Source organism: Salvelinus sp. IW2-2015, linkage group LG27 (genome assembly GCF_002910315.2).
Source record: "Salvelinus sp. IW2-2015 linkage group LG27, ASM291031v2, whole genome shotgun sequence".
Lineage (NCBI taxonomy): Eukaryota > Metazoa > Chordata > Actinopteri > Salmoniformes > Salmonidae > Salvelinus > Salvelinus sp. IW2-2015.
In genome coordinates, this window is record NC_036867.1 from 5,334,246 (window position 1) to 5,356,382 (window position 22,137).

General features: G+C 41.6%; 2 protein-coding genes across 6 annotated transcripts in view; one reads left to right on the forward strand and one right to left on the reverse strand.

Annotated features, from left to right (window-relative positions):
- LOC111953517 (melanoma receptor tyrosine-protein kinase) overlaps nucleotides 1-9,677 on the forward strand; it is a 50,094-nt gene extending 40,417 nt beyond the window's left edge. Inside the window, exons 18-28 of one of the 2 annotated variants that reach the window (XR_002875874.3) lie at nucleotides 557-679; nucleotides 915-1,013; nucleotides 1,405-1,590; nucleotides 2,562-2,717; nucleotides 2,923-2,998; nucleotides 3,126-3,272; nucleotides 3,404-3,501; nucleotides 3,994-4,146; nucleotides 4,243-4,378; nucleotides 4,513-5,105; nucleotides 6,406-9,677. Coding sequence is in view for 1 of the 2 variants with exons in the window: in XM_023972858.2 (XP_023828626.1) it covers nucleotides 557-679; nucleotides 915-1,013; nucleotides 1,405-1,590; nucleotides 2,562-2,717; nucleotides 2,923-2,998; nucleotides 3,126-3,272; nucleotides 3,404-3,501; nucleotides 3,994-4,146; nucleotides 4,243-4,378; nucleotides 4,513-4,847 (1,509 nt within the window). In the remaining variant the exon portion in view is untranslated. Of the gene's footprint in view, nucleotides 1-556; nucleotides 680-914; nucleotides 1,014-1,404; nucleotides 1,591-2,561; nucleotides 2,718-2,922; nucleotides 2,999-3,125; nucleotides 3,273-3,403; nucleotides 3,502-3,993; nucleotides 4,147-4,242; nucleotides 4,379-4,512 lie in introns of both variants that reach the window. The other variant, XM_023972858.2, reaches the window with a different exon arrangement.
- On the reverse strand, nucleotides 9,567-21,954 carry LOC111953486 (regulator of MON1-CCZ1 complex). Of its 4 annotated transcripts, none has more exons than XM_023972787.2 (20): nucleotides 21,744-21,953; nucleotides 18,551-18,627; nucleotides 18,381-18,465; nucleotides 18,212-18,268; nucleotides 17,997-18,083; nucleotides 17,028-17,168; nucleotides 16,671-16,774; nucleotides 16,457-16,546; nucleotides 15,140-15,245; nucleotides 14,653-14,761; nucleotides 14,291-14,335; nucleotides 14,102-14,155; nucleotides 13,315-13,443; nucleotides 13,066-13,172; nucleotides 12,532-12,651; nucleotides 12,345-12,422; nucleotides 11,842-11,986; nucleotides 11,280-11,326; nucleotides 10,574-10,799; nucleotides 9,567-9,746 (listed from the first exon to the last, which is right to left on the reverse strand). In XM_023972787.2, the coding sequence occupies exons 1-20, from the start codon at nucleotides 21,840-21,842 to the stop codon at nucleotides 9,667-9,669; spliced, it is 1,986 nt and encodes a 661-aa protein (XP_023828555.1). In that variant the 5' UTR covers nucleotides 21,843-21,953; the 3' UTR covers nucleotides 9,567-9,666. The 4 variants fall into 4 exon arrangements, with proteins under 4 accessions (XP_023828555.1, XP_023828556.1, XP_023828557.1 ...); XM_023972788.2 differs by having other exon boundaries at nucleotides 11,280-11,348; nucleotides 11,882-11,986; nucleotides 21,744-21,952; XM_023972789.2 differs by lacking the exon at nucleotides 17,028-17,168.
- Between the last annotated feature and the right edge of the window lie 183 nt (nucleotides 21,955-22,137).

A 22,137-nucleotide genomic window follows, 5' to 3' on the forward strand; every position in this document is an offset into this window, starting at 1 on the left:
ACATTGGGAATAGTAGCCTATTTTACATTAGTCTACAGATGCATGCAATCCTTTATTATAAAGGTGCAATTTTATGGTATATCGCTTCCCAAAACTTGAAACTCTGTGCTGCAGATGGATGTCGGCATTAGATATCGGCCTTGTGACTTGATAGTCTGTATTATGCATTTATTTCACGTTGCACTGCAAGTACATTTGAGGTTGAGTAGAGGTTGACTTTGTATATGCCGTTCCACAGAACTTTAAACTTAATATTGAGGTRATAATTCATGGCTGGGGTMATTTTTGTTTTTGCTGTAATCCAAATAGCATTTTAGAGTTTTTAAATTGTGTAGAAAGGCAGTAAATTAGCTTCAATTTACCCACTTTCCAAAACCTTAGGTTTAACTGAACTGATGCCACTGGTGTAAACGCAGCCATACAAACTCAATCACAGACATGACACGCTCATGTACAACATTCAACCACAGGGGCCAACATGTTAACAACACTTTTACAGGGATGAATGACATACTGGRGGTAGATAAKACACTTTGCTTTGTTGTYGSTCCCATAGTTGGTTGAACCCCTGACCCCAAGTGGAGAGGCACCCAACCAGGCCCTGCTYCGCATTCTGAAGGAGACTGAGTTTAAGAAGATCAAAGTGTTGGGATCAGGGGCCTTTGGAACTGTCTTTAAGGTAAGCAAAGTGATCAGTGCTTTTAATGGAGGTGGTTCAGACAGTGAATGAGTAACCTTCGTGGAGACCTGAGAAACAGACTTGTGGCAGGACACCGGGGTCTGAATCCAGTCGATCACACTCTACACAAATCACCAGTGATCAAACTGATTTTATAAAACGTGTTCCTCGTCCAGGAATAGAGTTATGTGTCCATTAGTTTGTAAAAGGTGACATAAACGTGTTCTYTCCCCAGGGCATGTGGATTCCTGAGGGAGAAAACGTGAAGATCCCTGTTGCCATTAAGGTGTTGAGAGAGGCCACTTCTCCAAAAGCCAACAAGGAGATTCTAGACGTGAGTAAACTGTTTGTATAGATGTTTCTAAATGCAGCCCAAGCGTTCCCGGTTGGCCTTTTTTCTTGCAGTCTGGCTGCGCTTCTCAGCATGTTTTTACATTTACGTMATTTAGCAGACGCTCGTATCCACAGCGACTTACAAGAGCAATTAGGGTAAAGTGCCTTGCTCAAGGGCACATTGACAGAGCTTTGTCGGGCTTGGAGATTCGAACCAGCAACCTTTCGGTTATTGGCCCAACACTCTAACTGCTAGGCTACCTGCCGCCCAGCAACCTTCCAGCAGATTGCCATATCCTTTTCATGTGTTTTCTGAGATGTTAGACACTTCTCCAGGCATTGTGAGATCTGAAAAGATGACATGGAAGATCCTCCATCTTTTCTGTCTGCAGGAGGCCTATGTGATGGCTAGCGTGGAGCACCCCCATGTGTGTCGTCTACTGGGCATCTGCCTGACGTCCACGGTGCAGCTCATCACCCAGATCATGCCCTACGGCTGTCTGCTGGACTATGTCAAGGAGAACAAGGACAACATYGGCTCCCAGTGYCTGCTTAACTGGTGTGTGCAAATCGCCAAGGTGAGCAAACAGGAAATTACTTTGCTGTGTTACATTGGTGCTTTGTCTTATTTTGTAAATAAGTATGCCATACCCATGACTTTGGGGAAAACAGTCCCTCCCAACTAATCACCAGCAAGCCTGTCAAAGAAGTACTTTGTCAGTCAATCTCGATCTGACAAGTCTCAAATAGAACCATGCCAGCTGCTATCACACCTGGATAACCAGATCAGTCTGCAATATGTAGACGAACGGCGGGTAGTGTGATTGATTATTACAAACGGGAGCAAACTTTGCTTTCTTCAACACTCACTCTGCTCTCGCAGTATTTCAGGTSTGATTAGGAATGGGTCTTTGACGGACTGATGTATTCACTTAACTTCTTTGTTACCCYTTTAAACCCCATCCCCCCACACACATCCCCCAAAACCCCTGGCCTGAGTGGAGCTCTCTTCCCAGCCTTGGTTGTGACCTTGCCTCTGGTTATTATTTAGTCTATTTGTACAGTAAGCCTGCTGAGGGCTAATTATTGAATACACAGAGGTCTATCTGTTCACGGCTTGTCTTGCTGTCTCAAAGAGCAACATTGTCTCATTGATTGTATGGAGATAAGGATCAAAGCAGGGAGGGGCTGTAGCTATAAAGATACTAATAATGATGTGTTTTATAGAGAAGGGTGAATTAGGCRTCTAAAGCGGTTAAGTCCCACTCAAAGTAGCCCTCTATGGAAGGTTAAGTATTGGGAGGTTACATTAAAGTGCCTGGTGAAAGGGACCTTGTTCGTGTCAACATTAGTACAAATGCTTACCTCTGGATAAACCAATGTCAAATTGTAGTGATAGACTCTTTTTCTCATTATAAAGTGCTTTACATTGTAAGGGGGTCCTCATCTCATCCACTACCAATTTGTATGTACAGTGTCCGTATCAGGACAGCCTCTGAGTCACAAGGAGTTGGTGTCTGACATCCATATGTCTTTTGGATGTCTGCAGGGTATGAACTACCTGGAGGAGCATCACCTGGTGCACCGTGACCTGGCGGCCAGGAACGTTCTGGTGAAGACGCCTCACCACCTCAAGATCACCGATTTTGGACTGGCCAAGCTGCTCACCGCAGACGAGAAGGAGTACCACGCAGATGGGGGCAAGGTTGGAGCAACTAACATCACTGCCGTAGTCACATTTAGTGTTTTTATACAAACAGTCATGCAAATCCTAGAAAATGTGGGCATTTCTCTCAAAACGAATGAACGCTGAACACAATTAACTTCCAATAAAGAATTGTTACAGGATGGGCAATGGACTTGGCTGACCAATAACCATGGCTGACCAATAATCCTCCCTCCTAATGTAGGTGCCCATAAAGTGGATGGCACTGGAGTCCATCCTTCACTGGACCTATACACATCAGAGTGATGTGTGGAGCTACGGTAAGTCCAACTGGACAAACAGTACAAATATTTGTGGAAATAGTCAAACTGAAATTCTGAACAACTACAGCTTCCGAAAGTGTCTACCTCTTAGTTCTACTGTTGGTGTTTCTGTAATGACATGCAGGTGTGACAGTGTGGGAGCTGATGACGTTTGGGTCCAAGCCCTACGATGGCATCCCGGCCATTGAGATAGCTGGAGTCCTGGAGAAAGGAGAGCGCCTGCCACAGCCCCCCATCTGTACTATAGACGTCTACATGATCATGGTCAAATGTGAGTCATGTGCAGCATAGATATGTAAAGGGGATACCTAGTTATTTGCACAACTGAACGCATTCAACCGCAGTGTGTWCACACGCGCGCGCACACACAATCAAGGGGTTTTATGTCTTACCTACCTTCAGGCTGGATGATCGATGCAGAGAGCAGACCACGGTTCAGGGAGCTMATCTCTGAGTTCTCCAAAATGGCCCGGGATCCATCTCGCTATCTGGTCATTCAGGTCATTTAAGAATACTTTACTCCCTCAGAATTAGATATTCTATTAGATGGTTGCATCAACTCTTATTTCTTTGATGGGACATTACAGGAAAGATCTCTATAATAAAATAAATGTTTGATCTCAATGGGATTTTATCTATTTAGGATCAATCAAAATGAAATATTTACCCATATTGTAGTTAGGCCCCCCCTGGGTGCACGTTTTGGTTTTTGCCCTAGCACTACACAGCTAATTCAAATCATTTAARCTTGATGATACATTGGTTATTTGAATCAGCTGTGTAGTGCTAAGGAAAAAAACAAAACTTGCACCCGGGGAGGCAGGACCGAGTTTGGGAAACTGCTATAGGCAATAAAAAGTCTTGAAAGCTATGATGGTGTGTCTACTTAATTTGCTGATGAGAGCCATTTATGACCGAAGTGTCATGTTTTAACTTAAGAAAGAATAAAACACCAAGCTTTTAATCTAATTTACTCTAAATGTACATTTCAGGGGGATGATCGCATGTACCTGCCCAGTCCCACGGAACCTATGTTCTACCGTAGCCTGATCAGTACATCAGAGAACATGGAGGATGCTGAGGAGTATCTTCACCCCTATAAGGACCTCTCCACCAGACAGACCACCCAGCACCACAACTCTAGGGTAAGTGAGCGCGCACACACACACACACACACGTGCACGAACGCACAAACAGACATATGCACACACACGTTTGACGTCTCAATCGTCTCACCACAGAATGGCCATCCAATGAGAGAGAACAGTGTGATCCTTCGCTACATCACAGATCCCACCCACGGTGGTTCTCTAGAGAARGACATCACAGACCCCACCCACGGTGGTTCTCTAGAGAAAGATTTCCCAGCTCTTCCAGGTACAGTACAAACGTTATCTATGATGAGTTATTCAATTAACGTTCAACACATATGCATTGAGGGCGTAACACTTCACCATCTCCGCTCTGTAATGTAAGCCTGGGTATTTACTTGACCTTTGTCTGTATTCTAGAATACATGAACCAGGACGGGAACACCAGGCTCTCTGACGTCTTCAACCCCAGCTATGAGGACCCCACTGAGCCAGCCTGGGCTAGTAGGCCCTCCTCTGGGTACGACCCGGACGTCAAGTTCTTCAACTTCCTGCCGTGCGTGCTGGAGATCCCTGAGTACCACAACATGGCCCGCWGTACCCTCCCTCGCTCCGTCTGCGAGCGCATGGACAACCCAGACTACCAGGAGGACTTCCTGMCTCAGGCCACACCCACCAGTAGTCACTTCCTGCCTGCAGCAGAGAACCTGGAGTACCTCGGGTTGAGCGCTGCTGTACACGCCCCTGTACGCTAGGGGTTTCCTCCCACAGAACACAGGTACAGTGAGGGACTATGGGACCCAAAGGAACTTGGATGGAGACAGATGTGGGACATCAGRGAAGGGTTTTGGAGAGATTACAGTAGTGTGGTTGACCCTTTATTTATGGAGTGAATAGGCTTTTTGCATCGTCCTTGGACGTAAGTCAGCCGAAACCAAGATGGCGTCTGTCATGAACTGATGCTCCTGGGAAATGTGTACTCTATTTCAAATCCATGAAGCAACCATCCACAGGTGAGTTTGGGTGACTTTCCAATCAGAAGAATGAGCCAAAGCCGTGACAATACAATTATGTCACGCAAGTAACTTATTTGTACACTGTTGTTTGTTCAGTTCGAGTCGAGCGTGTGAAACGGTTGTTTTTTTATTTGTCTTGCCAAGAAATGTGTATGTGGAGTGAACTGAGATACTGACGGACCTTATGCTTACATTGTATTGTGGACACAGTTTATTAGAGCTTTTCACTGTTGTACACACTTAAATACCAAGACTCAAACGATTTTGGGTACCGAGAGCTACTGGTAACTAAGAGGGTCAATTCAAAGTATTTTCAAAAAACGACACACAAATGTACAGATTGTGTTAGGCGTGCATTGATCTACACAATGACGGTAAATAATGKCGACGTATTCGGGTCTCACTCTTTATCTTAGAAAGAAAACTGGTCTGTAAGTCTTAACTCTTGCTAGTATTAATAATTGAAATAAGGATTGAAAACTGGAAGAGCACAAATAGACACTATAAAAGAACTCTATGGGTGGAGAACGATTAAATGAAGGTGTGGCGGTGTGCCGTATTCTGACCTTGAATGAATGCCCCCACCTCAAACCCCTCCCCCCATTCATGGTTTCCTAGCGTGTAAAGATGGTGGAATTAAGTCAAGTTCAGAATACGGCRTGAAAAAAAACAACTATATAAATACAAATATGATTTTTTTTTTTACTTTTTTTTTTTTTTACTAAGTCTGGCTTTCAACTTACTCTTGAATGTTATAATAGTAGAATGCACAAGGTGCAATTTCAAAATTGGGTAGTAAAGCATCAGTTTAGCTCGTCAGTCATTGCATACCTTGAGAGCTATTTATAACTATAACTAACGTCAAATGTCCAGATCAACTAGACCATGTCAGCTCAAGTTTTTAGCTAGGTTTTTTAGTCTAAGAAAAAGCATGAGGTGCAGACTAAGGGCGAATAAACTGTAAGCTATAAAAACTGAGTTTATATATATGAACTCCCAGTAACTTATTGGGTAAAACACTAGGGTCACCCTGAAGAAGGCAGAGTGATGCCGAAACGTTGGTGGTTTACCCAATAAATTACTGGGAGTTTATATATAGAGTGTGCAATTCTTTATTTTTATAGCTAGGTTTTTTAGCTCATAGATTTTGTTGTAATGTTTGAGTCACTTAAATCACATGAATATACATTAGGCATGACAAAATGTGTAGAATTGCAGGTAAGTTAAACCTTACATTTTATTTCGGCCAACAAGAGGGGAGTGAGCAGTTTGTCATGAACAGTGCTTGTGCCCATAGAAATAGACGTGGCGCGCACGCAGGGGGGGATGCAGATGTTCCCCAATGCTGGAAGGGGGCCTGAGTGAAAAAGTTTGGCAACCCCTGGTTAAGCGAACCTGCCGGTTCCATGGAGAAAAAGCATCTACTTAAGTTTTTTCAGATAGAAATAACAGCATTAGCCATGCATTATTGTTTACAACTTGATAAGAGCTAGGTAAATGAGTAATCCGTTTGGATAAGGGAATTGTAAATGACACTTGTTTTAGATAAACACTGCATGACCATAAGTATGTGGACACCTGCTCGTCGAACATCTCATTCCAAAATCATGGGTATTAATATATTGCTGCGGGGACTTGCTTCCATTCAGCCACAAGAGCATTAGTGAGGTCGGGCACTGATGTTGGGCGAGTAGGCCTGTGCACAGGGGCATTGTCATGCTGAAACAGGAAATGGCCTTGCCCAAACTGTTGCCACAAAGTTGGAAGCASAGAATCATCTAGAATGTCATTGTATGCTGTAGCGTTAAGATTTCCCTTCAATTGGAACTACGGGTCCTAGCCCGAACCATGAAAAACAGCCCCAGACCATTAATCCTCCTCCACCAAACTTTACAGTTGGCACTATGCATTCGAGCAGGTAGCGTTCTCCTGGTATCCGCCAAATCCAGATTTGTCCGTCGGACTGCCAGATGGTGAAGCGTGATTCATCACTCCTGAGAACACGTTTCCACTGCTCCAGAGTCCAATGGCGGTGAGCTTTACACCACTCCAGCCGATGGTTGGCATTGTGCATGGTGATCTTAGGCTTGTGTGCGGGTACTCGSCCATCGAAACCCAGCTCCCGACAAACAGTTATTGTGCTGACATTGCTTCCAGAGGCAGTTTGGAACTCGGCAGTGAGTGTTGCAACTGAGGACCAACGATTTTTACGCGCTACGCGCTTCAGCACTCGGCGGTCCRTTCTATGAGCTTGTGTGGCCTACCACTTCACGGCTGAGCTGATGTTGCTCCTAGACATTTCCACTTCACAATAACAGCACTTACAGTTGACCGGGGCAGCTCAGCATGGCARAAATTTGACGGACTTACTTGTTGGAAAGGTGGCATCCTATGACCGTGCCACGTTGAAAGTCACTAAGCTCTTCAGTAAGGCCATTCTACTCCCAATGTTTGTCTATGGAGATTGCAGGGCTATGTGCTCAATTTTATATACCTGTCAGCAACGGGTGTGGCTGAAATAGCCGAATCCACTAATTTGAAGGGGTGTCCACATACTTTTGTATATATAGTGTAGATAAACATTTCGAGATTTGAGGATAGGAGCGTGAACAGTGTCACGTGGACTCTTAGCTCTTGCTAACAGCAGATACGTCAGATTGTTTGAAGTTTCTACTTGTCTAACAAAACATTTTTTACAATGGAGATTGTTTTAACAACCTGTCTTTGTCTCTATCCTTGAGTTGAACATCCACATGTGAATTAATTTATGAGTGTACAATACCAATTCAGATGTAGTTCCCCAGAAATCAGCAGTCTTAAGAAAAAGTTAGCTACTTGTACATAAATGAGCATTCCCTGAAAATCCCTTCATTGTGACTCCAGTCCTTTTGTTAAACCTAGAATTCATAGGCTGCGTTTACACAGGCAGCCCAATTCTGATATTTTTTTGCCACTAATTGGTCTTTTGACCAATCACATCAGATCTTTTTCAGGACTCCCGGGTGGCACAGTGGTCTAAGACACTGCATCACAGTGCTAGCTGTGCCACTAGAGATTCTGGGTTTGAGTCCAGGCTCTGTCGCAGCTGGCMGCAACCGCAAGACCCATGGGGCGGAGCACAATTGGCCCAGCATCGTCCGGGTTAGGGGAGGGTTTGGCCGGCAGGGATGTCCTTGTTCCWTCGCGTACTAGCGACTCCTGTGGCAGGCCGGGCGCAGTCCACGCTGATGCGGTCACCAGGTGTACGGTGTTTCCTCCGCCACATTGGTGTGGCTGGCTTCCGGGTTAAGTGGACATTGTGTCAAGAAGCAGTGCGGCTTGGTTGGGTTGTGTTTCGGAGGACGCAGGTCTCTCGACCTTCGCCTCTCTCTCGTCTGTACGGGAGTTGCAGCGATGAGACAAGACTGTAACTACCATTTAGATACCACGTAAATGCGGTTTAAAAGAAGGAAAATACAACTAAAATATCTTTTTTAGAGCTGATTTGTTTAGTTAAAATATATTTATCAGAATTGGGTTGCCTGTGTAAACACAGCCTTAGTTGCTACATCAATTTGTTTTACTTATAAATGAATGACATACCCATTGATTCTTGAAGAATATAACTTATATAACTCTTGAAGAATATAACTCATGAGTTTAGTTCAACTGTCGTACCACATCAGAACCCCAAATTAGCTTTTTATTCCAATGTTTATAAGCGGTATACATGTAAACAAACACTGTATAGCCTCAAAACATGGTTAAAACTATACTTTTAAATATCATGGTCAGTCCTTGTATCCATTGGTCTGTCTATGAATTTGAGAGTGGTTACATTTATCCAGGCCCATCTCTCAGCTTTTTTCTAGCCGATAACAGAGGTGGCTCAAGCACTGTTTTTATGATTGTCTATGTTATTACAGAGGGGTTAGAAGTCAGTAATGCAAGTAGAAAATAGTCGGTAATTCAACTCAATTTAAGCAGTTGGTAATTGTGAGACAACTGCAAGCTCTCTGAGCCAACAGTGTTTGACACGTTACCATGACGTTCTTCCTGTGTTTGTATACTGTATCTACTAGTATTTGGTGTTTAGGAGATCAATTTTAATTGTGCACTTCACACATACAAAAGTACAGCATTCCACTGTAATGCTATGTCCTAGACGCTACAATGCTTAAAATAAAGGAATGCCATTGGAATTTCCTAAAAAGTAAAATCTACGTATAATTTAATTATTTCATGTTTTCCGTCGGCAATAGAAGCAGACACCATCATAATTATGTTTTTCAAACCATAAGCCAGGTTTGTGTTCATTAGGCAGAAGGACTACCTTGACTTGTCCAATAAGAAATGYTYCTTTTCGTTTACCATTGCAAAACATTTTCTATCGAATGCCCTAATGAGCATGACCCAGGGTTAGTCARAAGGATGTCTTGTCAAGCGGACTAACGCACAAGCATGACATGTCACACACCATTGATTGTTAGAATATGTACAAATTATTTTATTAGCATGATTTGAACAATTATTTACAATAAGTTAATGGACTGTGGGATAACATAAAATATGTCTCGACTCAAACTGTTACTTGCTTCATGAGTGCCTGYTCCCCGAAAACTTGCTTGAAGTATACCACATGCTCCTCACAGTGCTCACCTATTGGCCAATCAAAACAGAGTATTAGGGCAAAGGTCATTCAATACATGCCAGTGGCAGCTAGGTGGAKACTCATTCATTTATTAGCTATTCATGTATTAATTAGTCATTTATTCCCAAGTTTATTTATTACCCCACTGCAAACACGTTGATTGTGTTTTTACCATTAGTACCCATTGTGTCCTTATTAATTTATACATTTCTTAAAATTGTATACAGTATTTAGACAGGTATATGCTACGCTGTTTGTCATCCTCTTGAATTGCAGTTTACGTTGATAATGTGGGTGTCTATTAAACCTGAAACCTATAGGATAAAGGTTCACAATCACTGATACTCGCCCATTCACACATGTTCAAAGAAGCCATGCAATTGTGGTAAGAATTTTATGCTTGGGAACAATCAGATGCATCCACATGAATAGAAAAGCAACAGTTTCAGCATATGCCTGTTGTTCCTGGCTTAGCAGAGTTATTATTTGGGTCAAGGCWATCTAATATAAATCACACAGAGGGAGGGCACTCATTCATTATTGAACACAACGGCATTACCAACATTTCTACCACAGAATAGACTCCATGTGAGAATTATTTCTACGGTCATTACAAAGGATTTAGTCAGACCAAAGCCATAAAAATACATAGTCTGGCGTCACTCCTACACAATTTATTCAACCTATCGGTGTGTATAAGTCAAGCCATCTGGCTGAAGACAATGTGGTTCTAGATGAAGTGTTCTGCTATGTGGGCCAAGGTGAAAAGTAGTGCACTACATAGGGAATAGGGGGCCAATTGAGCTGCAAGCCTAGTGTAGTGGTGTCACATCACCTGGATTGAAGCTGGAGCTGCCTCTCAGACGCAGGTTCCTCTGCTCGAAGAACCGGAAGATGGTGTAGAAGAGCATCTGGTCGGCCGTCTGGCGTGCCGCGTCCAGGAACTTGCGGGCGGAGATGTTGTCGTGGCCACCCACGCTGCGGATGAAGCGCAGTGCACCCAGCACTTGATGTCTGGACAGGAGCACCTCCACGATCTCATCATTGGCTGTGGACAGTCTCTGTCACACACACACATAGATGTATGATGTTATAGATCAGCATGTTACACATAGATGTATGATGTTATAGATCAGCATGTTACACATAGATGTATGATGTTATAGATCAGCATGTTACACATCGATGTATGATGTTATAGGTCAGTATGTTACACACACATATTGTAGATCAGAACGTCACATGGGAAACCATCACTGTGCTGACTCAAACAAACCAAACTAGATGTATTGTTATAACTCAGCCATGAATGGAGTTTGTTCACTTGAAGGTTCCTTATTTGCTATAATTAGCTGTACCAATACAACTAATGGAACTTTCAAATGGAATTCTCTGAAAAAACATTAAACTCTCCAAAGGACTTTGGATGTCATGTGTGATATTCGATAGCTGTTTGAACAGTGTGTGTGTTTGTTTTTTGAGGGAGTGTTTGAGTGTGTGTGTGTGTGTGTTTGAGGGCGTGCATAAGTAAGGGATCCTACCTTCAACATATCCAGGGAGAGCTGGTGTGCAGGGGGGTATGTGCTTTCTAGAGACAGCAGCAAACAGGCCTTAGAGAGAATAGTGATGCACATGGTAATTCCATGACCAATCAAAATAAAGATCTTACTGTAGAACTGATCCAAGGTCAGCTCAAACAATRAAACAAGAGAGAGAGAGAGTAAATAATCAACCACTATTAGAGCAACAGCATGCCTTTTATCCTTCAAACAAAGTYATCCGGTGAGAAATGGGATCACAGGAGGAGTAGATGGGGGAAGAGTTTCCCACKCATTATATTGGATTAAACACCATGTAAGAATGAATTGTGAAAGACCTGGGTCAAATACATATGTCAAAGGGCTTTACTATTGTTTCCAATGTACCAGGAAAACCATATGAACCGTAGCTCAAGCTTTAAAAAAAAGTATTTGACATGTATTTGACCCAGGTCTATTCTGAAGCATTGCGTCTTCAGTGAATAGCTTGCTAGCCCTTTGTCCCAAACGTTGTATTACTCCACTGAATACCCMAAAGCTATTGATGACTATAGCACCAAACTACCATGAAATAGTTGAGCTGTATGTAGTAATTGCTGATTCACCAGTGGCTTGGAGTCGCTGAGGACGTGGTACTGGAGGAACTGATGGAGCATGTAGAAGAGGTTGTGCTGAACCAACATCTTAATGACCAGCTCATACAGGTAATGCTGGGGGGGAAACAGAGAATGGTTATTAGGTTATTCAATTGTTGCATCTGAGCTMCTAGAGTGTGCAGCTCTCTTTTTCTTTTTGAAGTGCTCTACTCCGCTAGCCAGTACCTCGCCTAAACAGGTGTGTGTTCCTTTCGCCTCCGGAAACAGAGTGCCTTAATATTTCAATATTATCTCCAGGGCAATATGGACCAATAAATATGTAGGATCTACAGGAACATAAAGTATACTAATGTAGCACTGGCATCATGTTACAACATGAAACGGTGGCATCTCACCATAACTCATAAAAGAACAAAATAGGTTCTGATAGAGCCTCCACAAAAGACATATCTGCTTTTCTGCAAAGGAGTACCTGCACGGTGATCTGGACCTGGTTGAGTGAGCGAATGTACTCCATCAGCACAGCAATGATAAACTTGTGACACGTGTCCTGTTAGAGGGGTGAAACAATATAATGTTCAGTCATCTTACAGGTAATTGAGATTATTATCATTTTAATTATAAGCCAGCCATTGAAATATGTGCTTTGCCGCTGTCACCTTTTTCTCAGAGAAGGAGGACAGGACGTGGGTGTACATGTCTGACTGGTCGATAACCGCCTGCGTCCGGACGGGCCTCTCCCGAGCAGCGCTGCCTCGGCTGGGACCAGACTCCGTAGCCTGGAAGAGATCAACAGGAAAGAACAAAGGTCATGTCACTGAAACAGACAGTGTGTGAGCTACTGATCCGCCGTAACACGGATGAGAAAACTCTAATCTGTTCAGCTGATTATAACATCTACATCCTTTGTGTTATTCAAGTTACGAGATCAACATTGTTGAGACATATCTAATAGTGAGATATCACTACTGTTCTAWATATATTTTCACTGTGTCCCTTGATTTTCAAATGACTTAAGTGAACTAACACAATTARCTTTTCTGTGCATTTATAATAATATAAGTAATATCATTGAAGTACATCCATTTAGCCACATGCATACACACTCTGATCATGCCTTACTAGCAGTCAAGACAGCTGTGCTAGAAACAGCGTGGCTTTCGTTATGCAGTGTTTTCATAGACTGTACTCACCACAGTGTAGGTCTGCTCTGCCTCCAAGTACTCTTTGTAAACTTGGTTGAGTTTGTCGAACACTGTGGCCACCACTGGTAAGCCCCCCTTATCTCCCCCGTTGAGCACTGAAACACAGTGCGTGAACGCTATCTACGGGCACTATGGTTTAGGGGTTCTCTAATCATGAACAAACTCGACTTCTTGTTTTATTAGTGTGCTTGCTTCAGAAACTAACAGTCTCCCCTATGTTTCACGAGGTAGTCTTACTTTGTGCGCACACGGACAAGATTACCATCTTGCAGTCTCGTCTGCGCAGGAGGAAGTCCATCAGCTTGCCCTTGTCCTGCAGGAGGTTGACGGTCAGCGGCAGCTTCACCTGCAGATACCACAGATACCCTGAAGCAAAAGGGGAACACACAGCACAGGAGAGAACCTGAGTCCCACCCGGAAACAACCAACTGTAGATCTGAGAAGTTTGGATAGGCGCAAGCAATATGGCAACCATTCTACATAGTCTACCAGAGAACGAGGTGGCTCTCCTACCACAGTGGTTACTGTATACCTATCTGTTCCTATCAGATCTACAGTGAATAGGGGTTAAGGACTAGTGGTTGTTTCTTTTTTCTTTAGTATTTTACCCCCTTTTTCACCCCAATTTTGTGATATCCAATTGCAATCCAATTACGATCTTGTCTCATCGCCGCAACTCCCCAAAGGGCTCGGGAGAGGCGAAGGTTGAGTCATGCGTCCTCCAAAACATGACCCGCCAAACCTCGCTCCTTAAAACCCGCAGCTTAATCCGGAAGCCAGCTGCACCAATGTGTCGGAGGAAACACCGTTCAACTGACTACCGTTGTCAGCCTGCAGGCGCCCGGCCCGCCACAAGGAGTCGCTAGGGCGCGATGAGCCAAGTAAAGCCCCCCCGGCCRAACCCTTAAACCCGCTGCGCCACTGGGGAGGCCTACAAGTGTTTTTTTCTGGTTCAAATTAACCCAAATAGTTTGCCAGGACATAGTCGTCTATGGTTAGATGTGTAGATGTTCTTCTGACTCACCTTCGCTTGCACTGATGATGATATCGGGTTGAAAGACGCTCCAAGATGAGGAGTCTGAAGGTCAAGGGAAGCATAGTAATACCACCACTTACCATCTCCATACTATCCGTCCCAATTATCATTGATACCATTCCATTGACACAAGTGTCGTCGTAGCTCATCTAGCTACTGGCGTTTCATAAAGGATACAGAGCTCACAAGGCACYGGAGGCTGGGTGGGCACAGCAGCAGGACCTATGGAGACAGGGAGACGTGAAGTTCGTTTCTGTCATGGGTTTAAGAGACATGGGACATAAGGGAGCGCATGGAGAGGAAAAAAACTGTTTTCAAAAGTGACAGACGGGAGTGAACTTCTGAAAGTTCTGTAATGTCTCACACAGTATGACACATGGGGGCCCGAAAAAATAAAACAACAGACAGAGAGAGACAACTGGAGGGACAGGCAGACAACACAGGCAAAGAGACAAATATAAACTCAGTCAGCCAGTCAGACAGACAGTCGGTAAGGACCGGCATGGCCACATACAGTAGTCAATCCATGTAGCCTATACCTGTTAGGGGAATCCTGTAGGGGTGGATGGAGCGACCAGGCAACACAGGCTGATGGACGTTAAGAGCACAGTCAGGCTCCCGCAGCTTGATGTCAAATATGATGGAGGTCTGAAACAGAAGACATTATCTACATYATTCAGGACTGAACGTGTTTGGACATTGGATATGGAACAACATGATAGTAGTATTTTTTTGTCTAACTTCGAGGCTGCCGCGAACTTGGGACTATAAGGTTCTTTCTGAATTTTTGTCAAACTGTAGTTATTGACGTACAGTAGCATTGTTCTGTTTAATGTTCTCTACCTATATAGTAGTCTAAATACCCCAATTCATGTTGTTAAATTCAAAAGAATACAAGATTAAAATTGCTGACACCATTCAAACCAATGAGGGTTAAGATCTTTAAAACCAATTATTTCAGGATCATCTTTTTGCAGATAGAATCTTATAGTCACGAGCTCTCAATTTCTGCCAAAAGAAACTCACCTGAGAGCTCTGATGATGCACAACAACCAGGTTATCCACCACGTTGAGGGCAAACTTCCCTGTGGTGTTGAGTTTTAACACGTTGGTCTTCTTACAGGATCCCTCCCTGGGAACAACATGCTGTTAGTCAGGACCAATGACTTATATAAACCCTGGATTTCTGATGCTATGTAWTGACCATTGAGAAGCTTTGATGCCACCGGTCGGCCATATTGGCCAGGGGCGCCGTGTTGAAGCCACCGTGACTCCATCTTGGCACTCCCCCACCATTGTAAACAATATTTTGGAAGCTATAGAAATACATGTATTGTCTACATTTGTTTTTGACATGTTTATTATATTACAGACACCTTAATGCATACTTTTAAATTAGATTGTGAGCTACCGGGCATGATGACTCCTTGCTGTCCCCAGTCCACCTGGCCTTGCTGCTATTCCAGTTTCAACTGTTCTGCCTGCGGTTATGGAACCCCTACCTGTCCCAGACCTGCTGTTTTCAACTCTTAATGATCGGCTATGAAAAGCCAACTGACATTTATTCATGATTATTATTTGACCATGCTTGTCACTTATGAACATTTTGAACATCTTGGCCATGTTCTGTTATAATCTCCACCCGGCACAGCCAGAAGAGGACTGGCCACCCCTCATACGCCTGGTTCCTCTCTAGGTTTCTTCCTAGGTTTTGGCCTTTCTAGGGAGTTTTTCCTAGCACCGGTGCTCCTACACACTGCATTGCTTGCTGTTTGGGGTTTTAGGCTGGTTCTGTACAGCACTCGAGATATTAGCTATGACGAAAGGGGCCTATATAAAATAAACTTGATTTGATTTAAACATACAAAAAAATATCTAAAAACATTTTCCTACATTTTTTGGGGGGGGTCCTTCAAACATTTAATTGAAATACTGTAGAATTCTATTCATTCCAATGGAGGACAGTTCCTACTCCCCATTAAGTTGTCTGTAATATAATAAGCGTGTCAAAAACGAATGTAGACATTAATAAATGCATTTCTATAGCTTCCAAAATATTGTTTACAATGGTGGGGGAGTGCCAAAATGGAGTCACGGTGGCTTCAACACAGCRCCCCCTATCAGCAATCTAGTGTATATATAAACCRTTGGTCAGGACAGTGACTGACATAATATGTCACTTTATCCCTTCAGGTATTCCCTATTCATAAATAACACCATACATATTTAATTTCAAGGTGGTTGAATTAATGTCTCTAGCAACTCTGCATATTAGTAGTATGAATTTCAGCATGTTTAGAGCAATGCCCATTAGGAATATGCTGTATGAAATGTAAGATTTACCTGGGTAGCTGATAGAGGACCACCTCAGCACAGGGACTGTCAGTAGTTCTGGAGTGATGCTTCAGATACATTACATACAGCTGACCGTATCTACCATTAGAAACAAAGTGAACAAYTCACTTAGCTTTTTATACTGCCAAAAGTTGTTTGAAAATGTTACTTGAATATCGAGCCAAACTATGACATTTCAATTCAAACACAGATGCAAACTTACATGGTGGCCACAGCAATGTCCCTCTCTGTCAGATTGAGCTTGGCTGGCTTGGGAACCACTGGAAGCTCAATCTCAAACTTGGGCATTTTAGACATGGTCCCACYCTGCAGGTACAAACAACAACGGGTAAGTYAACACCATCAAAAACAAGATAACGACAGTGAGCTTGGACAACCACTTTAATCAAATCAAATGAAACACTAACCTATCAAATGTTTGATKAATAGATTTTCAGCAACTTGCGGCTGCTAATGCTTTCTCAAACATGAACATGAGCTTTGGTGGAATATATGTGTCTTACTGTATCCGGTTGTGGACATGTCTGAAACATTTATTATCTCAGTTGTGACCACTTACTTTGAAGGCAAACGGCTGCAGYACGTTTCCCTGGGCGGTGGTAGAGAGCAGGATGACTGCAGTCTCAGGACAGTACATGTACCAGTTCACATTGACACTCTGACTCTTCAGCAGCTTCAGGCTGCGTTTGTCAGGAAGCACCTAAACACAGCGGGCATCTCCTTGACATACACTTCATCATCTGTCTAATGTCGGAAAAACTGGCACAAGAAGACATTTTTCTAGAAYGCATTTGGAGCCTAGTAGACATCCATATATACATGCTTTTTCCAGGTACAATTTGACCTTACACATCGCAGTAGGGCAAAATCTGCCAAATTCATAGCACAGTCAGTTWAATTGAGACCTCTAGTGGTTGTAGTTTGGATTGAGTTGACCGAGTCACATAAGCTTCATGTGACAATGTTTTAGTATAGAAAAGAACAATACAAGTTCAATTCAACCGTTTGTGTTACAATAATCTAGGACACAGTGCATTCCTAAACCACAAAACAACTAGCTTATTACTCCCTTATCACAAGAAATAGGAGTCSTAAAATATACACTGAGCGTTTCAAACATTAGGAACACCTGCTTTTTCCATGACATAGATTGACCAGGTGAAAGCTATGATCCCTTACTTATGTCACTTGTTAAATCCACTTCAATCACTGTAGATGAAGGGGAGGAGAATTTTTAAGCCTTGAGACATGGATTGTGTATGTGTGCCATTAAGAGGATGAATGGGCAAGACAAAAGATTTAAGGCGAACCGGTTTAAGTGTGTCAAGAAATGCCACACTGCTGGGTTTTTCACGCTCAACAGTTTCCCGTGTGTATCAAGAATGGTCCACCACCCAAAAGTCATCCAGCCAACGACGAAGGAGTCCATGCCCTGACAAATTGAGGCTGTTCTGAGGGCAAAAGGGGGAGGRGGGCAACTCAATATTAGACAGGTGTTCCTAATGTGTTGTACACTCAGTGTAGTTACCTGGTAGAACTCAATTCCCTGGTCAGTGATGAAAACGATTTCATTCCAGTTGGTCCAACAGAAGCCCAAAATACTGGCATTCTTCATCTGCCAATCAAAACATTTGAATATCAAAACCAGAACTATAGAAGATTTGACTCATGCTTAGTTGCACCTATGTAGAAATTACAGCTATTTTTAACTTGAAACATTTGACACTGGATATGCTTGCATACCTTACATTCCTGGGAGCATTCCAAATGTGGATAATCCGGTATGAAGCTTATGAAATCCTAAAATAAAACAGAGGCTTTCRGTCAGGCCATCAGCATGGAAACACAATGTTGGAATAACTTAGAGGTAGGCTACCTACATTGAGTCGAGAATGATTTATGTAATGCTTACCACAGATTTTGGTGTTCTCTGGACAGCCAAAATCTTATTTCCGATCGAAAACTTAATGCACTTCACCTCTCCTTTGTCATCCATTCTGTGAAGAAAAKAAATACTTTCATGAGATCATCATCACTGATCTTACAATATTCATCATCACAAGTTACGTGCAATGTTGTTACCTGAAGGCAACTGAGTTTTTGTCATCTGGTCCTTTAACCACAACCCCAGTGGCACCCCCTGATCGTACTGCAAACACCTGRATGGGCAAAAAGGGTAAACAGAGAAAGCTCAATATATAAAAGGATTTGGGAGGTAAATATTACATTTAGATAGGGTAGCAATAAAATGAGGGTTACTGAAGCATAAAATTGAGGGTTACTCCTTGTCTAGTCTGGTAAATGTATTGCCAGTGGAGAAACATTTGTTAATGTTGACTATATACTATAGCTAACCAATTTGTCTACCTCCTTTACCTACCGAGGTAAAGTTGGTTTTATATTCACACATTCGGACATTCAACAGACATTCGCCAAAAGCCATTTACAAATGTAAAACTCAATAACTAATTCACCTTGTCACAGAATCATCAAACTAGATATGATTTATTCTATAAATGTCATGCATACTTTTACAACCTCTGTTTTGAATATAAATTCCAGTTTTGATTTGATAGAAATACATAAAATCTATAAAATGCAATTTAAAGCTGTATAAATCAATAACTAATTCACYGTTTGTCACAGAAACATCAAACTAGGTATGATTTATTCTGTACATGTCTAGTGTACTTTTACAACCTTTGTTTTGAGAAAAATTCCAGTTTTGACTTGATAGAAATACATAACATCTATAAAATGCCATGTAAAGATGAAGAAATCAATAACTAATTCAGTGAGTGTCGCAGAAAAAGTGAAAATATGCATTTATTTGCAATAACTTTAAAGAAATGTTCATTTCAAGTGCAATTTATTCTATATAAAGTTAGACAATGTTTACATAAAGTTGTACAATGTTTACAATCTTAAATTGTATGCCCAATCAATGTTTGCATTTTTGGTGTAACAGTTCCACATTTTAAAGTAGTTACAAGGCACAACAGTAATTTATTTATGCGTCTAATTTAACAGCCAAGAGGCCCCTTCCAATCATTTTATATTTTGGCTTTGTTGAAGTCCTTCTTTGTCATCCCCAGACAAGCTGAAGGGTACCATCTCCTGAGGTAATAGATTCAACTGTTCAACATTTACAGCCAAATGTTTAATACCCCGGGTATTCCCAGAACACATTCTGGAAAGTCTATAGATACAGTGGTCACTTTATTAGGTACAAACCCTTTTACATTTGGAACAGCGTTAATTCRGAACTGTTGATGAAACTGGGRAAGGAGATAGACTGTCAAGTTTTTAAGTCCAGTTGGAGTTGCAAAAGTTAAAAAAGTGTTGCAAAAGTGTTGAGTTACAAAAGACCATCACAGACTGTGCTGTCATTTTGCACATTCTAAAGTTCAAACAAACAGTAACAGAATACCTGAATACTTCTCTGCATGCTTTAGTGTCTAGCAAGCCAAGACCACGGGACTTGGTGTATGTAGGAGCAATTTATTTTCGTGAATAGGGTGGTGAACCTAATAAAGTGGCAACTGAGTGCTTTTGAGCAGTGTCTGTCTGTTATAAATCAAATCAAATCAAATTKTATTTGTCACATACACATTGGTGTATTGGTTATACGTTTGATCAATGGGTATGATGGTACATCTGATCCCCAAGGTCCTCATAGGCTCATTTGGATATATAGAGTTGGAGGTAAAGAAAAAWATATAAAACTAGGACATTAAAACCCTGGCAGAATTCCACATCCATTCACATAAAATGTGTATTTTAATGTATAAATACCCTTCTAAGACCACTGTCTTTCTGGACATTTTAAAAGGTTTGCAAATAGTTCTTTCTGCAAGGAATGTGAATTGAAAGGGATATGGTAATACCTATGTAGGTGACTTAGTTTCTCCACTGGTATAATGGATATAATGTGTGGTAGTTGCACACCTCCCTGCTGAATTATGAAGAGCTGATTTGGGCCAGTCTGATATTGTTTTCGGTGAAAAAACTAATTTTCACTTAGGCTTTGTGCTAGCAGTTTAAGAGAGAAAGAGAGCAAATAGCATAGGGACAGCCTGGTCGAGGTCCTAGTTTTTAATGGTTAGTGCCAGTAGATTGCAGAGGGGTTCACATACAGTTCAGAGACAAATCATAATGTATACATTTAGCCCAAAAACAAAACATGTACAGTCCACTTCTTATATTAGTGCTTTTTTTGTTATCCACCCTCTGGTATCTTTCAATACATATATACAGTATATACGTACACTACCGTTCAAAGTTTGGGGTCACTTAGAAATGTCCTGTTAAATTAGACGTATAAATAAATGACAGTTGTGCCTTGTAACTACTTTAAAATGTGGAACTGTTGCACTAAAAATGCAAACATTGATTTAGCATACAATTTAAGATTGTAAACATTGTACAACTTTATGTAAATATTGTCTAACTTGATATAGAACAAATTGCACTTGAAAGTAACATTTCTTTAAAGCTATTGTAAATAAATGCWTATTTTCACTTTTTTCTGCGACAATCACTGAATTAGTTATTGATTTATACCGCTTTAAATGGCATATTATAGATGACGTATTTATATCAAMTCAAAACTGTAATATTTAGTCAAAACAAAGGTTGTACAAAGGTATGCTAGACATTTATAGAATAAATCATAGTTYGATGTTTCTGTGACAAACAGTGAATTAGTTATTGATTTATACARCTTTAAATTGCATTTTAAAGATTTTATGTATTTCCATCAAATCAAAACTGGAACTTTTATTCAAAACAAAGGTTGTAAAAGTATGCTAGACGTTTATAGAAGAAACCATATATAGTTGTATGTGACAATGAATGAATTAGTTATTGATTTTTACTATTTTAAATAGCTTTTGGCGAATGTCTGTTGAATGTCCGAATGTGTGAATATAAAACCAACTTCACCGACCATATTAAAGTAGTCATACTGTATGGCTACACCTTCTTCACGGTTGACAGCCATCCTCATCTAGTTAGATATCTGTTCTTGATGAATGAAAGGAAATGTAAATGTCTTAAAAGTAAAAGTTCACRGATTATGTATTTAGCTAGCTATAAACGAGCTAACTAAAAGCATGTAGCTATCTATATCAGTGTGGTGTCACGAGCATAATCCTGCTAGCTAGCTAGCGTTTGGACACATCGGGAGTGTGTATTGGTTGGACTAGTCATACGGACTCCCGATGTGTCCCAAAGCCACTAGCCAACTAACGTTAGCTAGCCTAGGCTACTGTACCTGTTTATTCGCTTCGTCGAAAAACACATTGTTGACGCTTGACGCATTTTCAAATTGCACAGGGTTTTCACAAAGTTCGAGGTAGTGTTCCTCACTCATTGTGAACTTTCAGTTATGCTATGATGTCTTGTAGTTGTCAGTGTTTGTGCTGTATAACGATTTCAGAACTGATTTGTACGAAAGATAGGTTCGTCACTAGACAGTCATAAACCCCGCCTATTTCTACAACTGATCATCTTAAAATGTGATATAAAAACGAACCTTAATCGACTGTTACTTGGGCATAACCCTAAAGATCAAAAATCATATTTTTGTTTTCAYAAATGTTTACATCGTCATTTTGATTTAGTGGCTGTGCTTGCTAATTAGCGAAACAAAGGTCCAAGAACCTCTC